Source organism: Pleuronectes platessa, chromosome 17 (assembly GCF_947347685.1).
Source record: "Pleuronectes platessa chromosome 17, fPlePla1.1, whole genome shotgun sequence".
Taxonomy (NCBI): Eukaryota; Metazoa; Chordata; class Actinopteri; order Pleuronectiformes; family Pleuronectidae; genus Pleuronectes; species Pleuronectes platessa.
Genome location: NC_070642.1, coordinates 16,189,385 through 16,208,341, shown reverse-complemented (window position 1 = coordinate 16,208,341; position 18,957 = coordinate 16,189,385). Strand labels below are relative to the sequence as shown.

At 43.7% G+C, this 18,957-nt stretch overlaps 2 protein-coding genes and 1 long non-coding RNA gene across 4 annotated transcripts in view; 1 reads left to right on the top strand and 2 right to left on the bottom strand.

The window, feature by feature from the left end:
- The first annotated feature begins 957 nt into the window (after nucleotides 1-957).
- Nucleotides 958-8,775, top strand: zbtb2b (zinc finger and BTB domain containing 2b). The gene is made up of 3 exons (XM_053445383.1): nucleotides 958-1,117; nucleotides 3,924-4,104; nucleotides 4,514-8,775. The coding sequence occupies exons 2-3, from the start codon at nucleotides 3,932-3,934 to the stop codon at nucleotides 5,922-5,924; spliced, it is 1,584 nt and encodes a 527-aa protein (XP_053301358.1). The 5' UTR covers nucleotides 958-1,117; nucleotides 3,924-3,931; the 3' UTR covers nucleotides 5,925-8,775.
- On the bottom strand, nucleotides 1,997-3,876 carry LOC128460276 (uncharacterized). The gene is made up of 2 exons (XR_008342193.1): nucleotides 3,644-3,876; nucleotides 1,997-3,094 (listed from the first exon to the last, which is right to left on the bottom strand). It is a non-coding gene; the product is annotated as an uncharacterized LOC128460276 (long non-coding RNA).
- A 335-nt stretch (nucleotides 8,776-9,110) lies between the features above and the next one.
- The window catches only part of akap12b (A kinase (PRKA) anchor protein 12b), a 43,093-nt gene continuing 33,246 nt past the window's right edge, over nucleotides 9,111-18,957 (bottom strand). For both annotated transcript variants that reach the window (XM_053444957.1, XM_053444958.1), the window contains 2 exons: nucleotides 12,711-16,856; nucleotides 9,111-11,463 (listed from right to left, as the gene is read on the bottom strand). In XM_053444957.1, coding sequence (XP_053300932.1) covers nucleotides 12,715-16,856 — 4,142 coding nt within the window. In that variant the 3' untranslated portion in view covers nucleotides 9,111-11,463; nucleotides 12,711-12,714. The remainder of the gene's footprint in view (nucleotides 11,464-12,710; nucleotides 16,857-18,957) is intronic.

Sequence of the window (18,957 nt, the reverse complement as noted above, 5' to 3'; positions counted from 1 at the left end):
TGCTTGGAAATTTGTCTAACTTCATAGATCAAAGTTGAAGAAATTAAAAAAGTAAACTTTACCAACATAAACTCTATTATTGACCTATCCTTCATATTTTATAACATTTACAGCATATGTTTAAAGTATAAATCGTTAAATAATCAATTTATCTAATATTGTGGTCACATATGTTTGTTTATTGAAAGAAATATCCAAGTACAGATATGCCTTAACAAAATATACAAATAATAGTGAAAATAAAGCAATTTCATATTAAATACAGCAATAAAAAGATATAAATACACACACATCATTTTTATATATGTACGTTTGTTCTCTATTCTTTGTTTCTCTTTTTAAAATCAATCTGCTTGGGACTGCACTCTGGTACATTTATATGAACAATGGTCTCATTACAATGACTGTACACTCTCCTTTTTAAACAAATAAATGTTATACATAAATCAATACAGATGTAGATTTTTTCAATTGGGATTTTATCCTCATTTTGAAATTTATTTTATGTCTACATATCAAACAACTCTTGCGTGACTGCTGCTTATTCATTACTCATGAAGAATTCATAGATATAAAAAGTCCTTTATTATTGATAATAAAAATCTAGAATTTCATATATAAATCTTTCTTTTAAATATTCGTGTTACTAAAACTAACTCAAACTAAAAATAGAAATGAAGTATTGTTTGAATTTGCAGCTAAGATGAAATGCAAGAGTCCTTTCTGTAAAGTTTCAAACTAAAGAATAAAACGTCATAAACTGTTATTCCTGCAGAATTAAAGATGTCGTTTGAAGTGTCTACTGTTCACCGGCGGTCACGAAGCTCCGGGAGCGGATCTAACGTTCCCTCCTCCGCCCTCCTCTAAACGGCTGTTTCTTTTTGGGCTGTTTTTTTTTTTTTTTTTCTTCAACCCTCGGTCATGTGATTGTAACGTAAAACCCCTAAACCGGAAAACACCGACGGACGGACGACCCTCTCCGCCGCCGACGAATGCTGCGTTCGCGAGGAGGAGCGGTACAAGCTGCTGCTGCGAGCCCAGAGAGGACGGACGAGTCCCCGGTGACAAAACCCCTACACACGGCGGCGACGCTCCACGGATCTCCGCGGAGAAGCAGGTACGGCCGCCGTTAGCGAACACAACCGCCGGTCGGTTTGCGTTATTCGGCGACTTGTGGACGCTTTTTGTCGCTAACTGTAACCGTCACGGTGGAAGTTAAAGGAAACGCGTTTGTGACCATCCCCCGCGCCTCTCTCTCTCTCGCTCCTTCCCTCGCTGTGTGTGTGTGTGTGCGCGCGCGCCCCCCTCCGTTTTCTCCCGCTAGCGCTAGCAACCGACGGTCGGTGCCGGCGCGCTCCCCGCGTCGTTAAATGGAAAAAAGCCTGTTTACGCTCCGCTGCTGTTTTCTCTGCTCGTGTCGCCGCACCGTCGTATTCCCGAAGCGTGTTTACGTCCCTCACTCGCTCCGCGCTCATTCGTTTTTGTTTTTTTAAACGGTGAATAACAGAAAGTCTCACTACGGAAGTGAGCGTTCCACGTGTCTACATTAAGGGGCGGGGCTTAGCGCTTGCAAACAAGTTAGTATTGATCAACGTGTGGTGCTGCGGATCATGTGAATTCAAACTGGGCCGATTGCGCCTGATCGATACTTAGTTAGGGGTGTGTGTGTGTGTGTGTGTGTGTGTGTGTGTGTGTGTGTGTGTGTGTGTGTGTGTGTGTGTGTGTGTGTGTGTGTGTGTGTGTGTGTGTGTGTGTGTGTGTGTGTGTGTGTGTGTTTTTATCTCAAAGGTCAGGGCCCTTTCTACATTGAATTGCAGAAGTCTGCATATTTAAGCAGAAGTTGCAGCATTACAAGTACTTATATATATATATATTATAAGTCTATGTGAAGGAATAATAGGAGCCACACATCTGCAGTACCAATACCAATAATCAAACAGAGATCCACCAAACAAACATTCATTCTTAAAAATAATTGTGACACTCGAGCACATACTTGTAATCATGTTGGACGTTCCTTGACTTGTTTTATTGGATAATACTTAACTGAAGCCTTTTGATCCCTCAGGAGCTGCAGCTTAAATGTGTATATTTGAAGTATTTAAATATGGGATATTAGGTAATAGAGATTGTCTGAGAGAGAAGAGAGTTAAAGGGGACTGACACAGTTGCCAGTTTATAAGGGACACAGATACAACTCAACAGTGAGTCAATCCTCCTGATGTTGTTATTAGTGGTATTAACAATCCTTCAGCAAGTTATTTTGTTGCTTAGCTGTTCTGTTCTCAATCATCGTTGCTTGTTTTGTCTTACAAAGAAGCCAAGGAGTGTGAAAACATGTGTTTGAAAGAGGAATGAAACAATTTTATGATCAAAATAGTTGTTGATCAATCAGATACGTGTAACACACTACACTTTAGCTGTACTACTAACTACAGCCCCCAAGATGGCAATAAAAAGAACTAAATAACTCTAACAATAGTTTCTATTGAATATAATGAGCGTGGGCTTTATTGCTTTGTTATTTGTAGCTGGGTGTCCCTAATAAACTGACAACTGAGTGTATATTGAAATTGTGAATGACTTTAGCCGGGCTGGTGGCTGTTGTACATCTTTAGTGCTGCTGCTTGACTGCCTTCCACATGATGCTGAACCCTATCCATCTCCTGCAGCGCTAGCATCTTTGCCTTCTGACCTCCGTGATGGAATACACATGTGTAGTGAGCTTTGTGACTGTGTTTATACACAGCAGAGGAATGCAGGGCGGCAGACTGATGATCAATCAGAGGTAAATGGGTCGATGAAGTCGCCGCCCTCTGTTTTTACACATCTCTCTGCCCGTGTGGGGGAGATAGAGGCGACAGACCCTGCTGAGATCCAACCGTGCTGTTTCCATTCTCCACTGGAAGGGGGTCGAAGCAGTTCTGCCTTAGGAATGTGTGCCGACACCCATAACCCTGATCATGTGATGGCCTGAAGGCCTCGTAGTCCTCCAGTGACCTTTTGAGGTCAACCACGCCCATTACACTGGTCTCCAGTGTGGAGCTCTTAGGAGCCTGGATCGAATGTGGAGGGTTCTGGCTTCATCGGTTCCCTGCAAAGTGCTGTTGTCAGTGCATCAGGACATCGAACTGCACAGATAATGAACTCTGCTTTAAGCTTCAGTGTCTCATTAACATTTAGTGGCCAACGTCTGCAGCTGTAATACCCTGATGGTGAAGTCTATTTATATCAACGCAACAGGGACAAATGATAAATTAGAGGTTTATATAGATAGATTTTTCCGTAACCTTGCTCTAGATATTTGACATTGACATGATCAATTATTCAATTACTATTATTGTTATTATTTATTACACATCGTATTTCTATGGTCGCGTGTTCATTCTATCCATCCCAGGACTTATGTGATAATCATCTTCTGGGAATTGTTATAAGAGGAACAAAGCTGGTGTCTTAAGTGGTGAGGTGGCTTGTACAGGAAGCAGCCTGACAACTGTGGTTATCATCTGTTTGCTAATATGCTCTTAAAAATATTCAGAACAAGAATATCTTACTGTCGTGTGTCCTGGAAAAAAGGACCTCACATATAACTTGTTGTAACTCTTAACTAACATTGTAAAAAACATCTTCAAATACTCACTGGTATGATACAATGAACCAAGCAGATCCAGATGTTTAAGTTATTCCGTCGCCATACCACTGATCTGCATTACTTTCTATGACGTTAAAGTTAGACAAATTGTCTCTAATGTCGCAAAAATGATTCTCCACCATTGTGTTAAGTTCGCCTTTACAAGGTCGTTAGATCAGCCCTGTCAGCCCGACTCTTTGTGGTCACAATAAACCGGTCTCCTTCCAGACAGGAAACTCACTGCTGCCTGCGTGTGTGTGTGTGTGTGTGTGTGTGCGTCTTTGTGCAGGTTGAAGAATGGAGTTGGCCAACCATGGTCTTATCCTGCTGCAGCAGCTTAACGCTCAGAGGGAGTTTGGCTTCCTGTGCGACTGCACTGTGGCTATCGGAGATGTCTTCTTCAAAGCCCACAAAGCCGTCCTCGCTGCCTTCTCCAACTACTTCAGGATGCTCTTCATTCACCAGGACAGGTACAGGAGGAATGTAGCATCACTTGTATGAGGCTCGGGTTCGGTATCGAGTTCAAAGGCACTATTAAAGAAAACTCAACTCCAAAGTTTGATGCCAAAACTACAGATAACACAGAAATATCATGGAAACTCATTCTGTCAAACATAAAGGTGCTAGCCTGCCTCTAAATCTTTTTAGAGATACAATCCACACCTTATGTCATTATTCAAATCAGTGGATTGGATGGAGGTGGTCTATAAAGGCATTCAAGTTAAAACAGATCTGTGTGCTCACTTTTCTGTTTTGTTCTTCATTGACCATAACTGAGACCTGCAGCATCCACCATCCCTGATACTGATTCTAATCATTTATTATGAAAACCTTCCACATCTTTTGTCACTATTTAACTCTAAGGTGTTTGCTTCTTAGTGACTGTGTGCGCCTAAAGGCTGCCGACATCCAACCAGACATCTTCAGCTACCTCCTCAACCTGATGTACACAGGCAAGCTGGCTCCCCAGCTGATCGACCCTGCACGGCTGGAGCAGGGAGTCCGATTCCTGCACGCCTACCCTCTCCTGCAGGAGGCAAGCCAGTCAGTGTATTCACAACGCGAGCAAAGCATCAACCTCTCCACCTCCCTCTATGGCATCCAGATCTCTGACCAGCAGGTGGCGCTGTCAGCCAGACTTGCCTCTCGGCGGCAGATCTCCTCTCCCTTAGATGTCGATCAGCTCATGTCAGAGGGGAAGTTTCCATCCATGTCGGCGGCCACAGCTTCGTACGGCAACTCCTCGCCATCCAAGATGCTTTCCTCGCCTATAGACATGGAGGCCTCGACCAGTGGCGCTAAGCCTGATGGTGAGGAGGGTGGAGCCAGCATGCTGACTGGAGATGGTTCCTTGGTCAATGCCATCCTCCATGTTAAGCCCAGCATCATGAAGAGGAACGCCTCCTTTAGAAAGCATTATTCCTGTCACATGTGCAGGAGCCGATTCACCCAGAGAAGCCTGCTGAGAGAGCACCTCCTGCAGCACAGCCTAGCTGTTCAGCAGAGCCTGACTGAGCCCAGTAACGCACTCTCACCTGTCATGTCGATTGAACACAGCATGTTGGAGGTAGAGGGGATCCTTAGGGGAAGCAAGCCAGGTTCAAGTGCCTCCGCTGCCAGTACGGCGGTCGAGATAATCAGTGACAACGAGCAAACGCCTGTTTCAGGCACCAACTCAGACTCTCCCCGAGCAGAGGTGTCCACATCCAGCTGGGGGGTGGGGGGAATGAATCATCAGGCAGACACACCCCCTCCATCAGACATTGCGGACATCGACAACCTGGAGAGCGCCGACTTGGACCGGGAGGTGAAGCGGCGGAAGTACGAATGCTCCACCTGCGGCCGCAAGTTCATCCAGAAGAGCCACTGGCGCGAACACATGTACATCCACACGGGAAAGCCCTTCAAATGCAGCGCCTGTGGCAAGAGCTTCTGCCGGGCCAACCAGGCAGCGCGTCACGTGTGCCTGAACCAGGGCGCCGACACCTACACCATGGTGGACCGACAGAGCATGGAGCTGTGCTCAGCAGGAGATGACAGCAGCCAGATGGAGGCCATGTTCTTGGGCTCAGCAAAGCCTTATAAGTGTAACATTTGTGCGACCACCTTCTCCAGCCCCAATGAGGTGATCAAGCACCTGTGCTTCACCCAGGGGGGATTAGTGGGTCTTCAGGGAGACGCAGGAATGCTGCTCCAACAGGAAGATCTGTCTAAAGATGAAGGCTCTGATGCTTCCAACTCTGGCACCCAGCTAGAACCCATTAAGACTGAGGAGATCCTCGTAGAGTAGTGCCAAAACTGTGTTTCTGTCCTTTTTAACATGTTTATCTTCTAAATTATGGTTAATACGTAAGCTAAAGCTAGTCAGGGTATGTATGATGGAGGTTCTCGAGCTAATAATTAAAGTTTTTTTTGGTTTTGAGTACAGTATTTTTTTGTTTATTTGATCCTGTGTTTGAAATGTTAATGGGTTCATCAGCATCATAAAGAAAAGCTAATACAAATCACATTTGGCTCAATGTTAAGCTAAACCCCAGCAAGGGAGATGAAAGTGTTTCCTCTCGTCGTTTTAGAGTCTCTGCACACGTAGACGTTCTGTACAAAAGGAAGAGGAAACGGAGACAGTTCCGGAAGAGAAGGCATGTTGTGAGATGAGTTGGCGTTTGTGGAGAGGAAACTTCTAACAAAAACCCACTCGAGCTGAACAGGACAGCTGTTTCTCTATGGTTGTATTCAGCGACGGTTCTGCACATCCGGTCTAGATAATAATCCCTGCTCTAAGCAAGCAGAATATAAAAGCCTGAGACAATCTGAGTTGATGTGAGAAAGTACATTTCTCCTCCATTTACATCTTGGCTCAGCAGAATGAACGTCTTGGTTAGTTTCTGTGTGATTGCAACATATTTAAAACACAGCGGATGTTGGTCAAATCACAAGAAACCTTCATTATGTGAACTTTTCTTATTTACTTATTTGACATGTTCAACCCCCCCCCCCTCCCACACACACACACAGCCCGCCCCTACACACACACACACATACCTTGGTGCTAAGTGATCCTGTACAATGTGGTCTGCGTTATCATTTGCTTGCATCTACTCTTTAAAAAAAACTAAATTTATTTCACATGCTTTTCTAATTTTGTATACAGCGCTATATTTACAAAGATTACATTATATTTCAAAGTTGTATATATCTATTAGTAGACAAATAGGTTTAAAGATAGGAATACATTTGGCTTACCAAGAGTATGTATTAGGGAGAGGCTGGGATGATTCAAATCTGAGCTTGATTATCTTTGTTTAATCTTTTTAGAATAAGTTCAGTTATAAAGATAATTATTTTCCCATTGCCAAATTTTAACTAATTGCTAACCTCCTTATTCATTTTTGTAACAAAGGGAAACTTTCTCTGTATTGTAGCTTGATAATCATGTAAATCTTCTGACCTTGTTATTTGTTCTTTGTCTTTGTCCCGAACAGATAGGATATGTAGTGGTTGCAACATTAGTAGTTAAAGGACAAAACATTGATGGGAGAGAATATGCAGGTGAACACGATGAAGTTGGTTTCAGGTTGGAGGTTTCATTTAACTCAGGCAGAGGTGACAGTGTGACGGAGAGTTGGTTTTAATGTGATGTTTTCGAGAAATCCGTGAACAGGGTGATGTCTCTGGACACCGGTGTTATAGAAATGTGTTATTTATTATAAACTTACAGCAACATCTACTCTGGGACCACACCAACACTTCCTGTGTACTACTGATGACTGGAAATTGTGAAAAATATTTACATCCATGTCCAATAAATGTGAAGCAAGCAAAAGGATGAGGCAGTTACATAATTTGTCCCGTTTAAACATGTTAAGCGTGATGATCCAGCTCAAGCAGTATAATTTTAAAATGAGATAATAACAGTGAATATCTGTTTTGATTTCTGTGACGCAAATCTGCAATTCAACTGTGAACTTCTAACATTTCATCGGTTACATTTCACAATGTCCTTGGCTACACGTCTGTAAAACTGTCAATATTATTGTTTCATTAAGCATTAAATAAATTCCAAACTGAATTGTTGAGTAAGTATAAAATTTCACTTTTTGGTGCAAATTTGTTGTTTAGGATTTTCCCAATTTATCAAATCCATTAGATTTCAAAAAAAGTCTTGTCCTCCAAATTTCTACATAAAATCCTATAATTTCAATATCCTCTTCTGTGACCTGATACAGCAGGGATTACAGTAGACACCAGATTAATACTTTTAAAAATTAATACACACAATTTATTAATTTGATTCGTAATATAATTTCAAATATGAAAGATCAACCAAACCACACAAAATCACATTAATGTCTCCTTTAAAAACCCATCCCTAGTACAGTTAATGTGCACTGTATTTTTTCCAGTTTTTATTTTAAGCCATTTACACCCTTACAAAACTGTGGCCCTGCGACAATGTTTTATTTTTATTTTGTAGTGTTGAGAAGTTGTTGCTCAGATGCAATGAGCCCAGTGTTCAGCTAGATGGAGCTGTTCTCCTTTGCTCTGCTCAGGTCTGATGTGAAGGGGAAATCTATCTGTTCTCTTTGGTATATAAATCAATACTCAACACATTTTGTTTAACACAAATTTATGTTGAAACATCAATCGATTTTGTCTGTGAGCATAATCTAACAAGTGTTTCATATCAACTGACAGAAAAGGATTCTTGTTTGTGTCTTGTTGAAATGCTGTACTACTGACATTCATTTCTTAGAGCTCCATTCATGTGCTTTCTATATGAACCAATTGAAATGCCGCCCCCCCCCCCCCCTCCCTGAATTGTAATTGATCGTCTCTAACGCAAGTCTAGGTTGTGTCTTTTGTGTGTTTTTAACATCTCGGTATCTCAGGAAGAGGATTGTGAAATTGTGTTTTTCTCTCCACTGTTGTTAACCAAATCAATCATTACAGGACGAGTGAGGACCCCAACCCATGATAACTGAGTGCACACATACTCCCCCTATCCCCTCCCCACCACCCCCAGTGTCCAACTGACATCTACTGTGATCGGTCTGTGTTCTCAGGAATGTGAGCAATCCTTCTGTACAAACCCTTTTTTCTTTAAGTGAAGAATGAACAATAAAAACGTGATCTTTTTTTAATATTTGCGTGTGTTCTGGTCTCATCTTTGCTTGAACACAGCGGCGTCTGGAAAAGTTCCTCGTGATAACACATGACTAAACGATACTTCTCTGATTTACTTTTATATTCATTCATATGTGTTTGTGTGCACGCCCCAAATTCTGAATACTTTCAGGAGGAGTTACAGATGGTTGCAAATACATTATTGGACCTAAAGTTCATCATAAGCTCAAAAACCTTTCATTCAATATTTTGGGTGAAGAAGACAATACTAATTGGTTTTAAGCTTTTTTCCCAGATATAAAATATGAGGAATAATGTATTATGAGATCCGGAAATTAAAACGAAGCACACATTAACTTTCTCTACCTTTATTGATTGAAATATAGACAAGAATCTGTATCCTTACTATTAACAGCTTGGAAAATATAAAAGGCAATTAAGACCATGCTACGTGAGTAATATGCTAAAAGTCTGCAGGTTATTGTAGTTAATATTACAACAATATGATTTTACTACATACAGTAGGTATACAATCTGTACAAATGTTAACAGGTTCACAGTGTTACAAAAAGCAGGGAGAACTGACGGTGGCCTGGTGTCCTACAATTAAATGCTTTACATTTTGCAACAAATTACTTTATTTTGCTTTAAATCGATTGTTTAATTCTTTTTTACATAAAGCACGTGTCATGGATGTGTCACGTCTCTGGAGCCAAAGTGAAGGGAAGTGATGACCTAACAGGGGTCGGTGCTTCCCGGTGCTGCTCCGGTTTGGTCATAAAGCTGATTAGACTTTGAGTCGCCAAAATAAAACGGAGGAAGAAGCACTAAACCTGACACAGAGCAACTTTATCAACAATGGATGCGAAATGTTAAGTATACCGTTGAAACACATAGCTACATGTTTGTGTTTGGTGCTTAAACTGGAATGTTTCATATATTCTACCGTCCTTAGCAGTTTGCTAATGAAGTTATTAATTAGGTTTGTCGCCGAGCTTTTGGCATTTAACCACATGCAACCTAAACAATAGAATTAGTCCAGTGGGCAATGGAAAGACCATGAGGCCCTGATTTATCCTAACTCAATTTGGCTTTTAAATTAGAAAACTAAATAGCGTTTGCTGTTATTTATGGTACCATGCAGTCTATGTGTCTCTGTCTAAAGCCGCAACAGAGTGAGTCTAATGTTCTCAGTGAACCTGGTTGGGAGAACACGACATGAAGCAGGTTCTGACATAAGACTAAGCAGAGCAAAGACCATGTTCATACTCGATCGCCCTTGTTGACATGTACAGTTGAAGTCAAAATAACACAAATGACTGTACATTGAAGGGTGCACTGTATTTTGGATGCAACATAGGGCGTCAACATACTGTATTTCTATGAAGCAATGTATACCTCCATAAAGACAGGTGTTAAACCTCAATAAAACTACCACACACCACTGAGACATATAGCACATAATAAGTCAGAATACCATTTAACGTGAACAGGATTCGCTTTGTAACCGTTTCTTACATGCACCTATTTTCCCAGCATGACTCGGAAAAAAAACACCCAAACGTATGATTGTTTAGCAAATACCTCTGCCATATGACCAAATGTTGTTATAATCATATTTTATTGTATAATGACATGGAACAATGTGTAACAATATTTATTTCACAGTAAATCAGGCAGTTGTCTGTTTGTTGTCTTATCTACACTAAGCTCACTATGTGTCCTGTTGGGCTGCAGAGTGAAGAACACAGTGTGACGAGAGAATGTGTCAAAAGTCAAACACGTGGTGCAAATTCTGGTGGATAGCTTCATTCTCTCTGTTCTCGTCTCTGCACACAGTGTCGTCGCTCGCTCTCGGTGGCATCACACTTTGTACCATGGTTTAGATATAAATGCTACAGATGCTTGAAATAATCTTCAGAGGATGACAGGGGGGGGGGGAAGCTGCGGTACACAAGTCACTGTTATGCAACATATTCGCACTTGTTTTGGTACATTTTAACGTTTTTCAGATGTTTCTCCGTGTCAACAGTCACAATGTTACTTAAAAGAATACCTACTGCTTCACAGCTTAATGTGGGAGCTTTTAAAACAGGCAACACTGTCCATACAATAACAAAAAAGGAACAAAAAAAGAAAAATAAAGACTTTGGGGTGAATGAAAGAATATTCAAGATATAAATACAATACACAAGATAATAATCCTCCGTCTCTTCACCTTCTGACACCATCGCACTCTCGCTACTATACACATACAAACAAACGCGCGCACACACACATGCACACTCAGACCAGGTTGCGGACTCTCGCCTAATGCAGCAAGGGCAGTGGAAAGTCACTGAGACATTGAACATACATCACACCGATACAAGCCAGATGGAGATGCTTCTGAGGCATGGGACATGCGTGAGTGTGTGTGTGAGAGAGAGTGAGTGAAGGGGGCGAGGGTGTGGCGTCACGTCCTCGTGACGGGGGTCTGCAGGGTGGGGCTGGAGTACGGGTGGAAGGGGAGGTGGAGAGAACGGCAGAGCTGTTGTTCATCACTCAGTCTCTCTGGGCGGGATGGGCGGGGCCCAGTCTCAGCATAGAGCAGTCTCTTTTTCTCTCTCATTCTCTCTCGCTCTCTCATTCTCTCTCTCTCTCCGTTATCACTCACTTCCTGGTCCAGACAGTGCGTCTCCCAGGCATCAGTCTAGTATCTTCACCTGTGGTGGAGCACAACAAAAGCAGATATTAGGAACAAGCAAAAGCTTCAGCACTTCCTCCCTGGTTCAACAGGAGATGTACAACACAATAATATAACTATACGTTTATCAGTTTTCGTTACCATTCAGATCATCAATTTGTGTATTCAGAGGTACATGTGAATTCCGCTCATATATTATTTCATGTCAAATAACTCATATTGATAGAAAACCTGAAAACCAGAAACAACAATGTCCAGACTAATATTGGTTAAGTAAATCCTAACAGTAAAATATAAAATAATCTATGACCCGCTTATCATTTGAATTGACAGATTTCTAAATATTATGTGCAAATTGTAACTTTGTATTTTTGGTCTTTTGATATTTTATTTTTATTTGAATATTTAATCGAAAAATAGTGCCCTTGTGTGAGATGCATCTCACACTTAATTAAAGTGCGTGGCTGTACCATTGCTACCTTTAGGCTGCTTAACCCTTTCCTGCCATCGCTCCAGAGACTGTTCCTATCAAGACTTAACAAATAATATAATCAACAAACTGTGTTATTTTGTTTTGCGTTATGGAATAATTGAGTGGATAAAGTGGATATAAAGAAAGAAAGAAGAAGATTGCGGAAAAAATGATTTCTTCCGTCTCTTAATTGGTCGTATCAAACAAAGTGAGTCACTGTAACTAAAACCTCACAACGCTCTGCTCATATTGAAGATATAATTCAATCAAAGCAGCTCAACCTCGACTTCGGCCCTTTGAAGCTTTGTAATTGAATCTAACAAATGCGAACTTCGACATGGTTTCTTGACTCCATACTGAGCCTTTGATAGAAGGCGAACAGCAGGAGGGAGCGGAGGAATCATAATCAGTCTTTCAGCACAAGTTCATCTGCCCCTCACACACCGCTTCCCTTGCCTAGACCCCGGCCTGAAAAGAAGGGGTCAATGGCGGCATTCCTGCTTTGATATCAAAGGTCCCCTGGTTACTCGTAGCCCGAACAAAAGCTTTTTCATCTGGTTAGTGGGTGAATCCCCCCCCCCCCCCTCCCCTTCTCCCTAATAAAAGTAGGACCCATTGATGTTTCAAAAAAATCCACTTTGAGAAGATCGTGTGATAGGCCAACATAGGAATGTTGAATTTGGAGTGTTGTTTTTTTTTTACAATAAAAGACTGAAGTTTAGATGTTTTTGTGTCATCTGCATGGTGATATATAACAAACTGAAACCAAGTTGTTAAGCAGATGTCCCTCTCACCTGCTCATGATGCTGCTGTGATCTCTGTGGACACAGGCTCGATCTCCTTCACAGCCTCCTCAATCACCTCGATCACCTGGGCCATCACCTCGGCGCACTTCCCTGATGTCTTCTTCGCCTTCACCGAATGGTCAGCTGCTGCCTCCTCTGTCTCCTCCCCTGACGCCGTCACCTGAGCTTCTTCTGACAGTGTTGAGAGTTTTTTTACGCTTGCGGGGCTCATGGGCTCTGCGCTGGTGTTGTTGTTCACTGGACCATTGCTGTCAAACTCTACTACTGCCTCTTCTTCCAACAATTGCTCCTCCACCAGATGTGCCATCTGCAGGACCACCTGGACTGGCATGTGGATCTCTACGTCTTTGTTCTCCTCTGACTCCTCTGATTGTGGTTTCACCTCCTCCTCTTGGCTCTCTTCCTTCTCCACCTCTGCGACACCCTCTACGACCTCTTCCACTACAACTGTTTCTTCTTCACTTACTTTAACTTCCACAGCTTGCTTCAACTCTTCCACTTGTTCCTTCTCCTCATCCTCCTCCACCTTTGCGTCAAGGCTCTCTGTGACCTCTAAAGCGATTGTGTCAATGACCTCCATGGCAACATGAAGCTGAGGGGGGGACTTTGGTGCTGGTATGTCACAGATGACAGCGACAGGGGTGTCATTGACTACAATGTTCTCAGTTATGATTTCTTCCTCTGTTCCTGCTGTTGCCTGGACTGGTGATGGGGCGGTGGCAGGCTCTTGGGGTTCAGGTGTGGTCTCTGAAACTTTATCTATGGCATCCTGAATGATAGCCTGGGCAATAACCTGGCTCTGAGTCTCAATCTCAGAGGACTGCTGCACATCATCCTGGATTTCTTCCATCTTCTCTGTTGCCTGCTCACCGACAGCAGGACTCGCTGGCTGAACAATCTCAACGGAAGTGGCCTCCACAGTCTCCACAACTGTCTCTTCCTTCTTTATGGTCACCTCCTCTGAGCTTGCCACCTGGTCAGACTCCACACTGAGCGGGGTGATGCCAACCACCGTTTCTGAAATGACGGGAGCCTCCTCGCTTGATAGGACTACACTCTCCTTTGCGATGGTGGTCATTGTAGTAGTACACATGGTAAAAGATTTCTCCTCATTCACAACCTGGACTACCTCTGAGATAGGCGCATGTTCCTCAGTGGCAGCACCAAGCAGCTCCATGTCCATTTTCACTGTCTTGGTCTCTACAGTTGGCTCGATGACTTCTATGCTCTGGGTGCAGATGGCTGCCTCAGTTGTTGGGGTAATGGGGTTGACTACTTCCACTTTGGGAGAGTTCTCGCACACTGTGGTGGTCTGAAGGGCAACAGACTCCTCCATAAGAGTGGTGACGACTCCAATCCTCTCAATTTCAGGTTCGCAGCTCTCAGTGGCAACTTGAATGGCCTCCTCATCCTGTGAATTTTCAACAGCGGGCTCAAGGTCAGTGGTTTCAACTTGCTGCACTTGGGCTTTGAACATTGCAGCTTCCACAAGTGTGCCTTCCTCTGGACTGGCTGGTTTATCTTCAATCAACACCTCTGTGCCCAGGACATCATGGACCACGGCCATGCACTCAACGAGGGTTGTTGCAGGCTTCTCCAAAGCTACTTTGGCGATCTCCTTTGTGCCCAGGCCAGTACAGATAGCCATTGCCTCATCACTAGTATGTGGCTGCAGGATAGTATTTGACGTTACCTCTGCAATCTCGGTTGGTGGTTCACCCTCGATGTTTTCAGAAGCTGCCTCTACTGATACATCTACAACAGTCACAGATGTCTGGCATACTACTTCACTGATTTGGGCCTCAATACCTGCCACAACCTCCTCTGCGTTTCCCGACAAGGGTCCCTGAGGAACGAGGGTGGCCTCTGAAGCTGGAGCCTGAGTGACAGGCTTCATTTCAGCTGTGGACAGCCTACGCCCCCTGCGACGAAGGCTGTTGTTGGTCCGATTAGCCTGGTCCTCATCATCGGCAATATCAGTGTCAACAGACTTTGGGGTGGCAGCATTCTCTGTCTCCTCTGGGATGTCACTCAGCTGATCTTGGTTATTATCAGCTTCTTCGACAGAGGCTGGAATCCATGAAGGGGATCTATCTTCAGTAGACTCGTTAGTCTGGATCTCAGCTGGTGCTTCCTGTTTAGCCTCACCTTGGTCATCGTACTCTGAGAGAGGAACCACAGCTGGGGTGTCAGAGTCCTCCTCTCCAGCTTCAGTGGAGGCCTGCTTGTCAACCTTCTTCTTTCTGCGTCCAGGGAAGAACTTCCTCAAGGAGAAAGATGACTCTTCCTTTGGGGCTTCACTGTCTGACTGGACTTGGTTTGCACTCTCCTCTGGTTTTTCATCAAGTTTGGGCTTACTCTTTGACATAACCATGCGTTTCAGTGTGTCCCAGGTAGATTCTCTGTCAGGGGGACTTAAAGCCTCAGCTGAGGAAATAACTTCTCCTTCTCCTTCACTCTCTGTGTTTTGTGAGGCAGAAGTGACAACAGCAGCCTCGGGTTTGACCTCCTGTTCCTCTTCTGCAACTGCTTCTACAGCTGCTGCTTCCTCTTCAATCTTGGTCTCCTCATCATCAGAATCAGATGTCCTCCTTGTCCTCTTTTTGGTTCCACCCATACACATGAGGGCATCCCAGGAGACAGAGGTGTCCATTTTCTTTTTGGGCTCTTCGGTGCTGCTGACAAGTTTCTCAGTGTTTTCAGTCTTTGGCTCTTCCTCAGTTGGCTTCTCCTCCGTGGCCTCCTCCTCAACACTCTTATCTGCTAATGGAGCGCTCTCAGAAGAGGACAGTGTGGCTGACTTTGCTGGTTTCTCACCTGTGGCTTCATCATCACTCTCAGAAGACCTTTTCACAAGCTTCTTGGGAGTTACTAGTCTCTTGAAGGAGGACCAGGCGATGATGCCCTCTTTTTTCTTCTCTCCGTCAGAGGCAACTTCAACCTCACTCTCTTGGCTGGACTCATTCTGGGTCACCTCCACAGCAAGGACATGCTCTCCTGACTCTTCTGGAGATGAGGGCCCACTGTCGGCTTTAGGAGCCTCTGCTGATTCAGTGGATGACTGAAGCTGCTCAGCTGTCTGCTCGCCAGACTCATTCAATTTGCTCACAGCCTCTTTCTTGGTCTTCTGTTTCTTAGTTGACAGTTTCTTTAAGCCAGCGCCAGTGAAGAGCTTCTTCAGGGGGCTTCCCTGGGACTTAACCTTCTCCTGTGATGAGAGGAGCTCAACCTCAGACGTCACCTCTGCTGGAGCCTTCTCCTCTTCTGCTTTTGCCTCTTCTGGTTTAGTCTCGTCAGAAGTACCTGCTGAGGGAGCAGTGGTTTCCTCAGATGCTAGGGTTGCCTCTGATTTGACGTCCTCTGAAGTGACGGGTGCCTCCTCCTTTGGCTCAGATTTGTCTTCCTCTGAAGTTGCTGGTGCCTCCTCCTGGTTTCCTAGCTCTGCATCAACCTTGTCCTCCTCTGCTGCAGCAGTTTCCTCTGATTTTGCTGCTTCCTCTTCAACAACGTTCTCCTTGTCTTCCTCCTCTTTTGTCTTCTTGATGCTGGCCTTCTTTCGCAGGTTAGAGAAGATGCCTCCACCGAAGAGCTTTCTGAAGGGGGACAGGGTCAGGGTGGTCTCCTGGGAGGGTGGACTGGCCTCTCCTTCCTTCTCAGCGTCTTCCCCCTTGACTGCTTCATCAGTTTCTCCATTTGCAGCGTCTCCAGCTGGGGCATCAGGGGTTTCAGCTTTATCAGTGAGTTCAGCCTCAACAGTAGTTGCCTCTGAGTCAGCCTCCTTCTCTTCAGCTGTAGCCTCCTCCTCCTTTGTAGGTTCATCTGTCCCCGTGAGCTCTTGTCCCTCCTTATCTTTGACCGTCAGTAGCTTCACGGGGTCTTTCTCCTCACTCTTGTCTTTATTCAGTGTGAACTTAAAGCCCACAAAGCGGAAGATCTTCTTGAAGCCCACTTCAGTCGCATCGTCAGGCTTCTCCTCCCCTGCCTTCTCCTCAACCGCGGAGATGTCATTGGCATCAGGGGATTCCTTCTCCACTTTCTCACCATTCACTTGAGGGGCTACTTCATCCTGGACGGTGTCCACGGCCTCAGAGGCCTCCTCCTTTGGAGGCACTGACACAGCATCAGGCTGGCCAACTGAAACGACAAGAAAGGAAAGCAGGTTCAGTATGATACACATCGGATTACTCATTCAAGATCTACTCCTCAATTCATTGGTTATTGCTGCTACCTTCATCTCTATCAGATATTGTCTTATGTATAAATATTTTAAACATTGACACATTTTTCGTAAATAAAGGTATTCTTTTGGGGTTTCCAGTTCCAGCAGCATCTATTGGACTGCTCTCCGTACTGGGAGAGGGATCCCTCTCTAGTGGATCTCTCTGAGGTTACTATGTTTCTTTCTGGAAGATTTTCTTTACTCTTGTTGAGGGTTAAGCACACATCATGATGTACCTTGTAATGTCCTATGAGACAAATTGTGATTTGTGAGTATGGGCCATACAAATATAATTTTATTTATTGATCAACTGCTTCCGGAAGACCACTAACAGCATTCCCATGATATTCATACAAGAAAGCTTTGACCGCAGCTGTGATTTTATGACAATCACTTTCAAAAAATGTAATATAATGAGGAAATCAAATCAGCCAAGAAAACTGTGTTTTATCAAATTTCTGTCATAACTCTGAGGGGAAACTATATTTCAAAGAGATGGGATTTTTTGTTATATCATTAATGAAAGTCTTCTTGTCATCTGGGAATAATCAAAGAAGTTGTACAGAAAGTATTTACTGACATCCCCACCCTCTGAGAAAATTTGATCAAGCATATGACCACTTAATTGCAATCAGAGTTTTGGCATTGGCACAAATAACACAGCAATGCCCCAAAGGGAGATTCACAGAAAAATCATGCGTAACGACAGTAATGCTGTTGGCCATTTGAGGATTATTGTCCAAATACACAATGTCTGCAGAAAACCCCATAATGTTGAATCACATGGCCCCTCCTTGGTCCTTTTGAAGGCCAAACTGAAACACTTGTCTAACTCCACTATTGTGAGTGACTCCTTGGTTCGTCACACAAATAATTAAAAAACGATGTCATACAAAAGGCCTTTTAGCAGATGTGGTTTGAGACAGAAACCACACACACAACCCCACACAGTCACATACGATGCCAGGTCTATCTGTGTTTTGACAGGAGGAGGCCTCGGGGGATGACGCCATGCCAGTGCCTGAAACTTTTCTCCTTTTTTTTAACTCCCTTCTCACTAGAAGTCTGGGAAACCTCACATCTGAAACTCTCAAAACAAATTCCCCAGGACTTTTAATGACTACATATCAGCTTACCTGATTACACCCACTGGGGAACACAAAGATGCTCTCCTTAAACCGCTGTGGGATCTACCCCCTACCCTTGCCCCGGCAGATTCAGCTTGTAAATAAAGACGTGTTATTGTCTCACACACAAAAATGCAAAAACGGCGCCACAAGTGTCCACATCCTTTTTCCATAATTATGGACACAAAGCCTCAATCACTTGCATGACATTCTCGGAATATTTCAGGTTATAGTAAAGAAAACTTTTAAAGTTCACTTGTTGCCAAACACTGCAGCAGCATTCTGTGGTAAATTTGTGTGAAGGAATAAAGAAGCTCTTTCATACGCTAATGCCACTCACAGGGGGGCACGCCCATGTTTTGTATATATATTTAGATTTGAGAAATGTGAACTATGCCTCTCACTCCATCTTTAGGGGAAAACAATTTTAGCATTCTCCAGACATGCCAGGGGATTTAAGGAATGTTTATTTGTATTTCTTTTTCAGTTACGGTGTCTGGTCTGCACCCATATAGGATTTAAACCAAACAATACAGGCCCCTGTGACCCCTCCTTAAAATAAGTCCCAATCCCCTTGACCCAAATTCCACCACAGCAGGATGGATGTGGACCCACCCCCCCTCCCAAGGCACACACTCATGCAAACACAATGGTCTTTCTAACCCACTCTGGCCTCCGACAATAAAAGAAAGGGGGGTGGTCGACTTTCTCATTATCAAGACACGCTGCTGTTGGGAGTTTGTCGTCTTTAACTTAAAACTGATGTAAAGTTGGGGGAAAACTCAGCGCCTGAGTAACTTATATGATACATCAGTGTCACATGGCAGTTGGGCTCCGTCTCACATGTGTTTTATTTAAAGGGCACTTGTCGAATCACACTGTTGAGTGA